This window comes from Cannabis sativa, chromosome 3 (assembly GCF_029168945.1).
Source record: "Cannabis sativa cultivar Pink pepper isolate KNU-18-1 chromosome 3, ASM2916894v1, whole genome shotgun sequence".
NCBI classification, from domain to species: domain Eukaryota; kingdom Viridiplantae; phylum Streptophyta; class Magnoliopsida; order Rosales; family Cannabaceae; genus Cannabis; species Cannabis sativa.
In genome coordinates, this window is record NC_083603.1 from 67227166 (window position 1) to 67242849 (window position 15684).

Below are 15684 nucleotides of genomic sequence, written 5' to 3' on the forward strand. Positions count from 1 at the left end.
CCAATAAGTAGATCAAGAATTTATATCTTAAATTCACTGACTTATTAATTCTACGTTGAATCCACGCATAGAACTTAGAACTGCACTCTCAGTATATAGAACGCTCTATATGTTCCACGATATAGACACGTCATTAGTTATCCATTGTTATAACCCTAATGTGATCAATGATCCTCTATATAGATGATTTACACTGTAAAGGGATTAAATTACCGTAACACCCTACAATGTATTTTATCCTTAAAACACTTAACCATGTATAAATGATATTTCAGCTAAGTGAAATGAGATCTCCACCATTTATTTTCGTTTGGTTAAGCTCGAAGGAAATCATCCTTTACTTTCTATTCGCCAGATAGAAGCTAGAGATTCCATATTTATGTTAGCGCTCCCACTCAATGGCACTACCCTGTTCCCAAAATGTAGGTATCACCCTGACCCAAAAGTAGGCTTAACTAACAAATCAAATAACACGAATAACACTATTGAGATTGAACCTAATCATATCAGGATTAGGATCATTTGATCTAGGATCAACAGGTGATATTAAATTGAATAGATATTACTGTAAATTCTAATATATCTAATCAAAGTTCAATATCGGTCCCTTCCGATGTATACTCCATACATTCGATGCTGGTAAACTTTGCCAATGTCCTCGAAAGGACATAACACTTATCCAAGGTGTAAGAATACCTATCGCTGATTATACCATGTCAGTCTAAATCCAGTGTTCTAACAAATCACGGAATAAACTTTCGAACATATGATTAAGATTATATTCCACTGTTTTGACAACACTATAATCATTAACAAATTGATATGTTCTAGACTTAAATAGAATTCATACATTATGTACATATATAATCATGAAATAAATCATGTGAACCATGCAACATTAAATGTTATTTCTGATCTATATTAATAAGTAAATCTGATTATATTGAAATGAGTTTTATTTAGGGCATAAAACCCAACAGTATCTATATCGTGGAACATATAGAGCGTTCTATATACTGAGAGTGCAATTCTAAGTTCTATGTGTGGATTCAACGAAGAATTAATAAGTCAGTGAATTTAAGATATAAATTCTTGATCTACTTATTGGAAGCTCGGATATATAGACCAGGGCCGGCCCTGAAAAAAAATGGGCCCAAGACGGTTTTAGCAAACTAAAAAAAAATGGGCCCTTTTGTATATGTATTTTTTTCTATGTATGTAATTTTAAATAAAATTAGTTTAATATTTAGTAATATAAATACATTTCAAACCAATAAATCATCACATAAAATTTTCAATGTATTACTTAAATATTATGCGTCTTGCATTTTTAGATGCAAAAGTATTAATTAAATTTGCATAATCAAGTTTTGCAACTAAATCATTTTCAATGGATAACATAGCTAAACCGCTTAATCTTTCTTGAGACATGGTTGAACGGAGATAAGATTTGATCAATGTCAATTTGGAAAAACTCTGTTCTGCATGGGCAACGGTGACCGGAATAGTTAGAAAAATCCTATAAGCAATCCAAGCATTTGGATAACTACCATCCACTTCTTTTATATAGCTCAACACATCGATAGCTCTTTTGGTTTCTTTTGGTAGACTTTGACGCAACATATATAACTCTTGGTATAGGTCATCATTGTCAAGGTCTGAAATCTCACCATGCTTCATTAAGTTTGTAAGATTGATACAAAAATTCCTCAAAGTGTCATCATCTGCAGACTTTAATTTCTCAAAATCAAACAATAGTCCAAAATTCTCCTCAAAATTCTGAAATTGTTCGAACCTAGTTGAACAATAATTATTTTTATTAGCTATTATGGTAGGAAGTGAAATATAATTTTAAATAAAACACTATAAAAGTATGCATACCTGGTTTTAAATGATGAAATAGCTTGATCGATTATGCAAAGAAAATAGTCAATTTTAAATGACTCTGCTGCTAATTGTGTCACCCCCTCATTGACACTTTCATCAAATTGCTTTTTCCTGTAAACTTTTCGTTTTTCAATAAACACAGGTTCAACTTCCATCATACTTGCAATCTCAGTAGCTTTAGTCAAAGCATTCTCAAAACCAGTTTCTCTATACTTTTGAAGAAATGAAAGTAGAATCTTTAACTCTTTGATAGCAACATCAATTTGCATATCTTCATTTTGTAGGATCTTTCTAGCAATATTAACAGCAAACAACAAATCATACCAAATAACCATGCTCACCAAGAACTCAAAATTATGAATATTATATGTTGCTAAAGTCTCAGCACCACTTCTTGTTTTGGCATCTTCATTACTCTCTGCCAAGTAATCTAAAGCTTCTTTTATTTGTGGAGCTTGGAATCTTATTGCTTTAACACTGTCAACACGACTTTCCCAACGCGTTTCTGATAATGGCTTAACAGTGAGACCAGGTACATGATCTGTAAATACTTTCCATCTTTTTGTAGAAGCTGAAAATAATGAGTATATTCGTTGTACCACACCAAAAAAAGATACAACCTTGGGACAACAATGAGCCATATCAGAAAGTAAAAGATTTAGAGAATGACAGGCACAAGGAGTGTAAAATGCTCTAGGATTCATTTCAAGTAGCCTAGTTTGTACACCTTTATTCTTTGCTCTCATATTAGATCCATTGTCATATCCTTGTCCTCTTATATTATCAACATCAAGTCCAAGAATATTCAACGCATCTAAAAGTTCATTAAGCAAACCAAGCCCTGATGTGTCATGAACTTTTATGAATCCTAGAAAATACTCATCAACAAATATTGGACTTTCTGAAACATTCACACATCTTAAAACAAGAGACATCTGTTCATCATTACTTGCATCTGGAGTACAATCTAGTATGACTGAAAAATATTTTGCTTCTTTAATTCTACTAATTATCGAGCTTTTCACCTCAGCTGCTAGAAGTTGTATCATTTCATTTTGAATCTTGTGACTCAAATAATGATAATGAGTCTCACCTCTTAAAATACGACGAACATGTTCTTGCATAGTTGAATCAAATTCAGCAAGTAATTCTATAATTTGTAAGAAATTCCCATTGTTTTTCTCATATAGTTTTTCACGATCTCCTCGAAATGCCAAATTATTTTGCCCAAATCTTTTTACAATAGCCAGAATTCTCTCTAACACTTGTTTCCAATGTTTTTTCTCTTGATTAATTTGTTCTTCTAAACTTGCATCAATTGTTAACTTCATTTTCAGTCGTTTTTCTAATTCCACCCAACTAGCAATTGACTCAATATGTTGTGTACTTTGTTCATGACTTTTTAATCGATCAGAAATATTATGCCAGTCATTAAAACCTCCCTCAGCTAAAAAACCCACAAGATGCTTCTTTGTTGCAAACAATTTACAACAAAACAAAATACTTTATCTAAAGAAACTGAATAAATCAACCACTTCCTATCTTGTTTCTCTCCATTTGGTAATTCTCTAATATAATGCCACGAAGAAAAATTCCTACCGAAAGCATCCCTAGTAAACTCATCCTTAATGACTCTTTTTGGACCTCTTTCAACTATAAAATTTGTCATATTAATATGACCAATCCTATCCTAATTTCCTGGATCATCAATATCAAAAGGAAAGTTGAATACACCACTTGAAGTTTTCTCATTCTCATTCACTGTTTGATTCAGTTCTTCATTTTCATTCACATCACTTGAACTTTTCTCATTCTCATTAACAGTTTGATTCAATTCTTCATTTTCATTCACATTACTTGAAGTTTTCTCATTCTCAATACTTTCAATATCAAATTGATTCTCAATGTCATTCACGACAAAATTGTCTACATTATTTGTATTAAAATACTTATTAAGAGAACCAACCTGACTTTTTTGCAAGACTTCTTTCCTTAATTTCTCCTTTCTTTTTTGAGCTCCTGATTTGTATTTGTAATTTCTAATAGGACCCTATAAAAATTGCAAACAAAATTAATGATATGAGTACAATAATATGATATAGACAAGACAATGTTTATCTTATTATTACAAAATATATGATATAGCAAAATATATGGTATATCAAAATTATAAAAAAAAAAATACAAGACATAAGTCACATAATTTTAGAAATAAAAGGGAACCACTAAAAAGGAGTTTTTTTTTTCTTTTGCAAATAAAATAAAATATGTATATCAATATATGAGCAATGCAATGAAAATCAAATGGTGATTATTTTTTATGTGAATTGATTAGTGACTATGAGCGAATCAATAGTGAAAAAAAAATATGTTATGTATAAATGAATATAAACATACAACAAACAAATAATATATTATTATATATGATTAATTAGACATTCTAACTATTTTTTTTTCTTTTCCAATGGTCTATTTCAAGCACTTTATCACCTCTCAACATAAGGGGCAATTCAACATTTAATAGAATAATCAAGTCAAAATAAGTTAGGAAAATAAAATTCAATATTCATTTTAGTTTATCTCTATTATCTATACAACATCAACAACAACAATAACAACATATAAATACTAAATCAAAATTTCAAAGCAAACAAAATAATAATTAAAAAGGAAAGGAATTAAATAAATATAGCAATTGATCATAAAAATTAATAAAATATTAACTTTAAAAAATGAAAAACTTACCATTATAATACAAAGAGATAGAAATTGAAAAGAGATGAGTGATGAGGATTGAAGATTTAGGATGAGGAGGATAGTTGGTAAATTGTAAATTGTAATGGTGATTTTTTTTTTTTTTGAGAGATTAGAAATTTAGAAGAGAAAGAATGTTAGAGAAAAAAATTGGGGGGAAAGAATGGAAGATTGAGAATTTGAGATTGAGACTTGAGAGAGAGAGAGAGAGAGAGAGAGAGAGAGAGAGAGAGAGAGAGAGAGATGAGTCATGAGAGCGACTTTTCAGTTTTTTTTTTTTCTACACGTGAAGGTATGGAGGGTTGGTTGGTGGGTGGTGGTGTATTGGGCTGGAATGGACTGGGCCGAAAAAGTGTTGCTGGGCCTTTTTTTTTTTTTTAAAGGCATTATATGGCTGGTTTTGGGCCCTAGGTTGGAGTGGGCCCTAGGCACGGGCCTAGTCCGCCTAGGCCCAGAGCCGGCCCTGATATAGACCCATGGTCCCCATACTAGTTGAGACGATACTGCTTGTAAGACTCAGTTAATTGATTTTGATTAATCAATTATAATTCTAAAGTTAGACTATGTCTACTTTGTGAATTTTCACTAAGCAAGGGCAAAATTGTAAAGAAAGAGATTCTAGGTTTATTTATTAATTAAGAGACTTTATATGTCTAATTAATAATTAAATTAAATGACAATATTATTTAATAATTAATTTTAGTTATCAAATAATTAGAATTGGCATTTAAATGGTTGAATTTCAAAATTGGCGTTTTCGAGAAAATGAGATGCAGAAATGATAAAACAGTAAAATTGCATAAGTGAGGCCCATTATCCAAGGCCCATGGCCGGCCACACTTATAGGTTGTAATCATTTATTTTTTAATTATTTTAATGCCAAATAATTCTAACTTAAACCTAGGTGGTTACCTATAAATAGATAGTGATGGCTCTCATTCACACTTAACTTTGTCAGATGAAATTTGAGCCTCCTATTCTTTCTCTATAGCCGCCACTTCCCTTCTCTTTTCCTCTTCAATTTCGAACCTTGAGTGAATGAGTGAGTGCCCACACACATCAAGTGGTATCTCAATCATAGTGTGTAAGACTGTAGGAGATTCCAAACAACAAGAAGGAGAATCAGCATCAAAGGAAGGAGAGAAAGAGATCCAGGTTCAGGTATTGATAATGCTCTGCTACAGAAAGGAATCAAGGGCTAGATATCTGAACGGAAGGAGTCATTATATTCCACTGCACCCAATGTAAGGTTTTCTTAAACTCTTATGTGTTTATTTCATTGTTTTAGAATTCATATTAGGATGTTAATGAAATATACTTGTTAGTAAATCTAGATCCCGGTAAAATATATCCAACAGTGTCATCCAAGATGATTAACCACTAGTAAGTAATCACTCTACAAGAACTAAGAATGTCCAGACAAATGTGTTACACCATCCGATAAGTATCTATTATGCACTCAACTCAGATACATCTACTAGTGAATGTGAATCAAATGCTTCACCCATATATCTGCAAGCTTGCAAGTCACGGCAATACTTCTATAATCACAGGAGAGATTCCTAATAACAAAGAAGAGAGGAAACATGTCTAGTTTCTCATTTTTTTTGTATTTATTTAAGGAACATAAACAAGTTTCTGATTTTAATTCTTATTTATTTTAGAGAAACCAATTTAATGTAATTCTTCCCTATGAATAATAGAACCATTTCACTATTCAGTGACACAAATGTTAAGAATTAGTTAATTGTCATTAGTTGTGAATTGCTGTGTTTTCAGTTCTTTGTATTAAGATGTAATCAACCTTTATTTTCTGTTATTCCTTGTTCCCTTGGTGCCAACATTAGGGCCACCTGTCATACTCTCATTTGTCATTGTAATCTCTCTATAGAGTATAAATACAATATGATTTACTCAGCCTCCTTTGAGCCGAGAATTACTTTTTCATTTTTGTGTAAACCTTTACTTGGTATCAGAGCAATAAAAAAGGCCTGGATCAATGTCCTCCCATTCTCAGACTCCACAAGTTACGAATACTGGTGCAGCAGGTGCTGCAACCCCAACCATTCCTGCTGTCCAACCCAATTACACTCAACCTTTTAGTACTTTGAATCAACCCTTCCCTCTCAAGCTCGATAGAAAGAACTATGTATTGTGGAAAACCATGGTTTCCACTATCATACGAGGTCATCGCCTCAATGGGTTTGTTAATGGTACAAGACCCTATCCAGCAGAGTTCATTCCTACTGCGCAACAGTAGAAGGAGAGCCAGGCTTTGGAGTTACTATCAATCCAGAGTATGAACATTGGCTTGTTCGTGACCAACTCTTAATGGGTTGGTTGTATAGTTCCATGACAGATTGAATCGCTACAGAGGTGATGGGCTGTGATTCATCAGCTGCACTATGGAATGCTTTGGAGAACTTGTACGGTGCAGACTCAAAATTAAAGATGGATGATACTCAAACTCTAATTCAGACAACACGCAAAGGTTCTATGTCCATGGAAGAATACTTGAAGTAGAAGAAGGCTTGGTCTAATTCACTTGCCTTGGCATGGGATCCCTACCTAGAGAACCAACTCATATCTAATGTGACTTCTGGTCTTGACATTGAATATCTACGTATAGTCTTGCAGATTGAAGCTCAATCCTCCACTACTTGGCAAGAACGACAGGGATCTTACTTGCCTTTGACAGCAAGATGGAGCGGCTTCAGAACTTGAGCCTTAACACCAACAACAAATCTGCTAACTCTTCAGTCACTCCCAATGCTAATCTAGCTAATCACTCCAACACTGGTAATCGTGGTTGAGGCAACTATCATCCAAATTAGAATCACTATCACTCGAATCAGAACCAAGCAGGAGTGGTCGAGGAAATTACTCTCATGGTTGTGGAAATCAAAGTGGAAGAGGTCGTGGTGGCCGTTCAAATGGACCCATACCCACTTGCCAGGTTTGTGGGCGCTATGGTCACTCCGGAGCTATCTATTACAACAGATACGATGAGGTGTACATGGGATCTGACCCCAAGGTTGGTGGCTCAACAAATTAGAAAAATAATCAGCAAGCAGCAGCATATACGACTTCTCCTGAGATTGTTGATAGTAAAGCTTGGTTCATGGACAGCGGTGCAAGCAACGATGTGACAGCTAATGAGAACAACATGGTGAAGAAAAATGAGTATGGTGGTAAGGAAAAATTGATTATAGGTGATGGTAATAAACTCCATATTTCTCATGTTTGTGCTGGAAAGTTATATACCAGCAAGGAGTATAAACCCTTGTTACTTAATGATATGCTGCTAGTTCCAAGAATAGCTAAGAATTTAGTAAGTGTATCTAGTTTAACCTCTGATAATGGTGTGTTTGTTGAATTTCACCCTTATTGTTGCTTTGTAAAGGAAAAAATCACAAAGAAGGTGCTGCTATAAGGAGTGCTTAGAGATGGCTTTTACTAGCTCAACACTTCACCAAACAATTCAGCCTCAAGTTCTAACAACTCTCATTTTTTCTCTGGTGTGTCGAGTCTGTCGAATCAAAAAGTTGCTCGGTCAAATATTTTTAAATTTTCCAAGAAGAATGTTTGGCACAGGAGACTAGGCCATCCATCCAATAGAGTCCTTAAGCTTGTTTGTGACTCCAACAATGTAAAACTTTCTAAAGATGAAATAGAAAGTTTTTGTGAAGCTTGTCAATTTGGCAAATCACATGCCTTACCTTTAAATTATCTTCTTTTACAGCTTCTAAGGTGCTTGAATTAATTCATACAGATCTGTGAGGACCTTCCCCAATTGCTTCAAACACAAATTTTAAATACTACATACACTTTGTTGATAATTTTAGTAGGTACACATGGTTGTATCCATTGAAGCAAAAATCTGATGCACTCAATGCATTCATAGATTTCAAAGCATTTGCTGAAAACCAATTTGAAACTAAAATCAAAAGCATTAAGTGTGATTGGGGTGGAGAGTATCATGATTTTGAAAGCCTTGTAAGAACCAATGGTATCCTTTTTCAGCACTCTTGTCCCCATACTTCAGCTCAAAATGGGAGAGCTGAAAGAAAGCATCGACACATAGTTGAGATGGGTCTTACCTTGCTTGCTCAAGCTAGTATGCCTCTCAAATTCTAGGTAGATGCTTTCCAAACCTCTGTTTACTTAATAAACAGACTTCCTACACCTGTCTTGCACAACAAAACACCTTTTGAGACACTGTACCATAGAAAACCAGATTATAACAAACTGAAAACTTTTGGTGTTGCTTGTTACCCATGCATAAGACCATATCAAAGCCACAAGTTTCAGTTTCATTCATTAAGATGTGTAAATCTTGGATACAATGATTCCTATAGAGGCTACAAATGTCTAAGCACCACAGGTAGAGTGTATATGTCTAGTAATGTTGTCTTTAATGAGAGGGAATTTCCATTCCAATCTGGTTTTCTAAACACCCTTGCACCAGAAAAATAACTTTTCATCCATAATGAGTATTGGTCACAACTTCCTAATCTGCATTTTAGACATTTCAGTACAGTTTCTCAAGACACTACTGGTTCAGCACCATCTCGAGCACATCCTTGTTGGAAATATTTTACCAGGATCTAGATTTACTACCAAGTATGTTTGATTAACTTCCTAATATAAATTCTAAAACAATGAAATAAACACGTAAGAGTTTAAGAAAACCTTACATTGGGTGCAGCGGAATATAATGACTCCTTGCATTCAGATCTCTAGCCCTTGATTCCTTTCTTTAGCAAAGCATAATCAAGATTTGAATCTGGATCTTTTTCTCTCTTTCTTCGATACTGATTTTCCACAGTCTTACATACTATGAGTGAGGTACCACTTGATGTGTGTGGGCACTACTCTATCACTCAAGGGAATTTCGAAAACAGAGAAGAAAGAGAGAGAGAGAGAGAGTGGCGGCTTCAGAGTGTTTGAGAAAATAATGCAGTAAAGTGTGTTTGAAACCTGAAGCCTTTACCTTCTATTTATAGAATACCACATAGGGTTAAGGTTGAATTACTTGGCATTTAAAAATGAAAAATAAAATGATAAAAGGGAAGCAAAGTGGCCGGCCATAGAAAAATGGAAACAAGCTTCTCACTTTCGCAACTTTCCTATTTTATCATTCTTAGTTTCCCATTCTCCAAAATTGCCAATTTTCTCATTCAACCACATAAATGTCAAATCTAATAATTTAATAACTATAATTAATTATTCAATAATATATTGTCATTTATTTTATTTATTAATAAAAACTAATCAAAGTTTCCCAATTAATAAATATACCCTTTAAACTCTCTACTTACTGTTTTACCCTTACTTAGTGAAAATTCATAAAGTAGACATAGTCTAACTTTTAGAATTATAATTGATTAATTAAAATCAATTAACCGAGTCTTACAAGCAGTATGGTCTCAACTAGTATGGGGACCATGGGTCTATATAACCGAGCTTCCAATAAGTCGAATTGAATTTACCAAGTAAATTCCCTAACATATTAATTCCTTATTGAATCCACTCTTAGAACATGGAATTGCACTCTCAGTCATATAGAACGCTCTATATGTTCCACGATATAGACACGTCACTAGTTATCCATTGTTATAATCCTAATGTGATCAATGATCCTCTATATAGATGATTTACACTGTAAAGGGATTAAATTACAGTAACACCCAACAATGTATTTTATCCTCAAAACACTTAACCTTGTATCAATGATATTTAAGCTTAGTGAAATGAGTACTCCACCATTTATTTTCATTTGGTTAAGCTCGAAGGAAATCATCCTTTACTTTCTATTCGCCAAATAGAAGCTATAGATTCCATATTTATGTTAGCGCTCCCACTCAATTGCACTACCGTGTTCCCGAAATGTACGTATCACCCTGACCCAAAAGTAGGCTTAACTAACAAATCAAAGAACACGAATAACACTCTTGAGATTGAACCTAATAATATCAAGATTAAGATCATTTGATCTAGGATCAACAGGTGATATTGTATTGAATAGATATTACGGTAAATTCTAATATATCTAATCAAAATTCAATATTGGTCCCTTCCGATGTATACTCCATACATCCGATTCTGCTAAACTTTGCTAATGTCCTGGAAACGACATAACACTTTTCCAAGGTGTAAGAATACCTATTGCTGATTATACCATGTCAGTCTAAATCCAGTATTCTGACAAATTAGGGAACAAACTTTCGAACATATTATTAAGATTATATTCCACTGTGCTGACAACACTATAATCATTACCAAATTCATATGTTCTAGACTTAAATAGAATTCATACATTATATATATACAATCATGAAATAAATCATGTGAACCATGCAACATAAAAATGTTATTTCTGATCTTCATTAATAAGTAAATCTGATTATATTGAAATGGATTTTATTTAGGGCACAAAACCCAACAAACTCCCACTTGCACTAATATAAAACAAAATGTGCATTTCAAATAATCTCAACACCTTGATAAACAAATCAAGTGTAATAGTAGTAAACTCCTCGTAATAGGATCTGACAGGTTGAATTAAACACAACCTCTTCTCCACTATTACTCTTCCTTAATCACAAAATCCTTGATAATGTGAAATTCCTCTCTATATGTCTACTCTCTTAGGATACTGGATTCTATACTTTTGGCAACTACTTCTTGGTTATTCAGGAAGTAACACTAGTAGTTAAGGCAAGTTAGAACGGTGCCACAAATGTATAGAACTTTCCTTGGACTGAATAAGTACCTTTCTTGCAACTTTAACATTCAGTCTCTCTCTTGTAGACTAAGATATTTCAGATAGGTTTTTACACTTCTCCAAAATCACTACTCCACCCCCAGAGTAATCACCATTTTATCAGCAGACTTTCTAGCACAAAGGCAAGTCTTGAAATCTGATGTGGTGTAGTCTAAGAGTTTTAAACACACTCTTATTGACTAACACATAGTTCCTCTTCTTAATCTTAAGATTTACTTGATTGTCTTCCAATGTTCCTCTCCTAGATTAATCCGATACCTACTCATTACTCCCACTCAGCAGCAGGTGTCTGGTCTAAGGCATACTAAAGCATATCTGAGACCTCTCACTGTTGATTGAAGAAAGCCTTTCATTGCTTTATCTTTTCTAGAATAGTTGAGACTTTTCCTTAGATAAATAAAATCTATGCTTAGAAGTTGTGAAGCTTCTATAGATTCCCATTGGAAAGAAAATGCTTCAGCATCTTACTAAAGTAAGTTGCTTGCATTAGAGTAAGTAATTACCAGGTTTACCACAAGCCATAGGTTTAGATAAACTCAAACCTATAATACTAGGAACAGGAAGTTTTGTTAAGTCCATTGAATAGACTTATTAACGAAAATTTCCTTATATGTCCTTGTAATAGAAAACTTTAGGTTACTCCATGTGAATGGATCAAAACTATAGTTCTCTTGGCTTTTCTTCTTAGTTTCTTATCTTGACAATCCATTACTTGTTTAAACTCACAATGGATTTTAATCACTAGTGTCTTCCAAGTCACAATAAGGTGGATTCCTAGAAACCTTCCCACTACGACAAGGTACTGTGAATTATGTCTAAGAAAACTAAATGGTATTGACCTCTTTGGTTGTGTTAAGACAACAGAGGCAGTGGGATCATCTTGTAACGAATAAAATGATAGAACACTTATAGAATCAAGAAAAAATTATCTCTTTGTATTTGCTACTTTAGTTTCAGACTTAGTCATTTTCTTAGAAAAGTAGTATTTGTTTAAACAAACACTTTCTTATCTAATGATTATGGGATGGTCCACCCCTAATCACTTAGAATAGCTAACAAACATGCAAACCATGGTTAACAGTTCTAGCTTTTCTTAAGATTTCGATTAGGTCATCCATGAATCTAGTAATGATTTACATTAAGTATAGAACCATTGCATCATTCTGAAATTTAGGCAATGACTAGTAACTAATCATCAATATGCAAATCAAATTTCTGGGGAGGTAAGTTTGGATATAATTCAAAAATAAATTTAATGATATTTGAACTGCATATCTACTAACTATTTCTCCACCCCTATCAGTTTGCAAGATCTTTAACCACTTACCTTGATGGTTTTTCACCATTGCTAGAAATTCATGAAATTTTTCAAACATTTCAAATTTCTTTTTGCATAAGGTAAAATCTAGAGTGACCGTTTTAAGAATACAACAAAAACTCATATCCACCTCTGAATGTACATCCATCTGCGAATGAGATGAACTTACTTTCAGTGGATATAGGCATATTAACTCTTTGCAGAGATTGATCTTGTCAAAACCACTATGAACAAGGTACAAAAGCCATAGACTTATTTGGTTGTGTCTCTTGATGACTTGATTTAGTTACATCAAAGAGTTCTTAGAATAGTGCAAGTGGATTCTGGTCACAGAATACTCAACTCATACAGTTTGAATCCATTGATAGAAAATGGTTATTAAACACTTGTGAAAGTGTAACTATATGATGAGTAATTCTTTCTTGGACCACCACTACTAATCTAACTCTAAGTTGATTTGCCCATACAAGTAGAAGATTTCTAAGATTGAGGATTTATATCATTTCGGGATAGAAGTTCGGGAATATAATCATATTCGTCATTTAATTTGTTAAGAGAAAATATAGAATGAATTTATATGATTTATAGACCATTCATCCAATGATATGTCATTGAGATAATTCGAAATGAATAAGCTAAGAGGAATTAGGATAATTTCGTTTTAAATAAGAATCCAACGATGCTCCGATTAGCGGGAGTCAAAGTAATCATATTTATACAATCTTCTTGTTTCATATTGTAAAATACTAGTCTAAGGTGTCATCAATTGATGAACAGCTAGATGTTGCATATACAATATTTATCTTTCGAAATCTAACACTATTATGTTAATCTAATGGTGAAAATCCAATAGGGATTTATCTCATTAGAAAAACAAACCAAGTTAGACCAACAATGAAGATTCAAAATTAAACTTCAATTTAATAACAAAAAATAACATTGTTCAATATAAATTCATACACAATTCAGAAATTATTAATCACATAGCAAGTAGGAATGATAAGTGAAAATACTAAAACATACAATCCTAAATAATTTCCAAGGTCTTCAACAAACTGATATCAGTGTCCCGTTTAGGCGAGAGTCAAAGCTATCATCCATTGAATAGAGTTGTCAGCTCATCTAAAATGATAAACATTCTAGAAACCTTTTATTCGATCAAGATTGGAATCCGCGTTGTCCCGTTTAGGCGAGAGTCAAGGCTATTCTATCTTATGAGCTTCCACCATTGTTTCATATTCTTGCAAGTCTTATACAGTCGCCACCATTAGGGTGATCAATACTATATAAAAAACTTACAAGATTACTTATCTTTCGAGATTAAACGGTGCTAACTTGCTAATGAACGTTCCTCCATTAGGGAGGATTACTCACTAAAACAATAGCTATGTAAAACCAACAATGGAGATCGAATATCCTAATAATAAAGCTCATTATTTAATGAAAGTTGTATTTTCTTTTGAAATTTATTTATTTTAAATATATATATTTATTTAATTAAAATTTCCAATTTAGAATAAAATATTCTAAATATAAATTTTAATTTAATATTTATAAATTTTAATTTAATATTTATAAATTTCAAAAACAACCTAATATTTTGTGTTGATTTGGATGGTTTCATGTGGTTTATGTGTTAGTTGATGAATGTATATGTTGTACAGTACCTTTTTCCATGAAAAATATTTTTTCTATTTTTGAAAATATTTTATTGGATTCCTTGTGAAAAATTAAGCAATTTTGTTTTTTACGGAACTCGATTCCGATAATAATTGGAAAAGTTATGAATTTTTGAAATTTGGGTGCCATGGCTATCGAGTGGGTGCATCGAGTGCACCAGGCACTCGGACGAGCCAGGCACATCCGCGCGCGTATATGCTGCAACAACCCCGTGAAGCACCCTGCAGCTGACCGAGTTTTCTCGGTCAGGCATGCTGCAGGAGCCGAGTTTACTAGGCATCAACTCTAGCTCCGCTCCCGAGTTTTCCAAAATTCATTTTTCCAATTTTAAATATTTCTAATTTGAAATATTTCCAATTTTAAAATATTTTCAATTTGGAATTTTTCTAATTTTAAATATTTCCATTTTGGAATATTTCCAATTTTAAATATTTCCTATTATGGTCAGATTTAAAAATTTGTTAACTTCTTTAATATTTATATATTATATTTAATTATAAGATTAGATATTTTGATATTTAACATATTTTAAATTAAAAGATTACTTTGTCATTTTATTTAAAATATTATATTAAAATTATCTTATATGACAAATTAAATAATTAATAAATTTAAAATTAACATAGACATTTTTATAGATATACTTACCATAATATTTTTCAAATTCAAAAGTCTGTTATTTTGTTAAATATTTAATTATTTATAAATTATAAGTTTAAAAATGATATTTTTCGATATATATCATTTTTTTCCTTATTGGAAATTTATAAATCATATCTTAAATATTGAAATAACTTAGATATGTTTGTAGAAATTTGAATATTGCTTAATTTGAGATATTTTGACATATAATTATGGTAATTATTATTCATTTATTATTTTATTCCTAAAATAATAATTATCTAACCAAATCTATTTTGAAATTGGTTTATTTTAATAAAATTATAAGATTTGAAAGTGATATTGAAGATTCTTTCTTTCAAATCATTGATCTTATTTGATATTTAATTTAATTTGATTCAAATAAACCTAGATATTTTAAAATTTGTTTCCTTTATTTTGAGATTTTAAGGTTTCTTTTAACAAACCTAAATTTTCAAAATCTAGTTGGTTAGTTTAAGAATAATAATTTAATTATATTAATATTTTATTTCACATCTGTTACATGGACAATGTTTGTTTATTTAATTTTATATTGTTTATTCAATTTTTTTTTAAACAAACCTATTATTTATTTGATCTAAATTGCTATGATTAA

General features: G+C 32.1%; 1 protein-coding gene across 1 annotated transcript; it reads right to left on the minus strand.

The window, feature by feature from the left end:
* Positions 1-1302: 1302 nt before the first annotated feature.
* Positions 1303-3556, minus strand: LOC115710798 (uncharacterized). Its single transcript, XM_061112774.1, has 3 exons — positions 3487-3556; positions 1882-3334; positions 1303-1795 (listed from the first exon to the last, which is right to left on the minus strand). The coding sequence occupies exons 1-3, from the start codon at positions 3554-3556 to the stop codon at positions 1303-1305; spliced, it is 2016 nt and encodes a 671-aa protein (XP_060968757.1).
* Positions 3557-15684: the final 12128 nt, after the last annotated feature.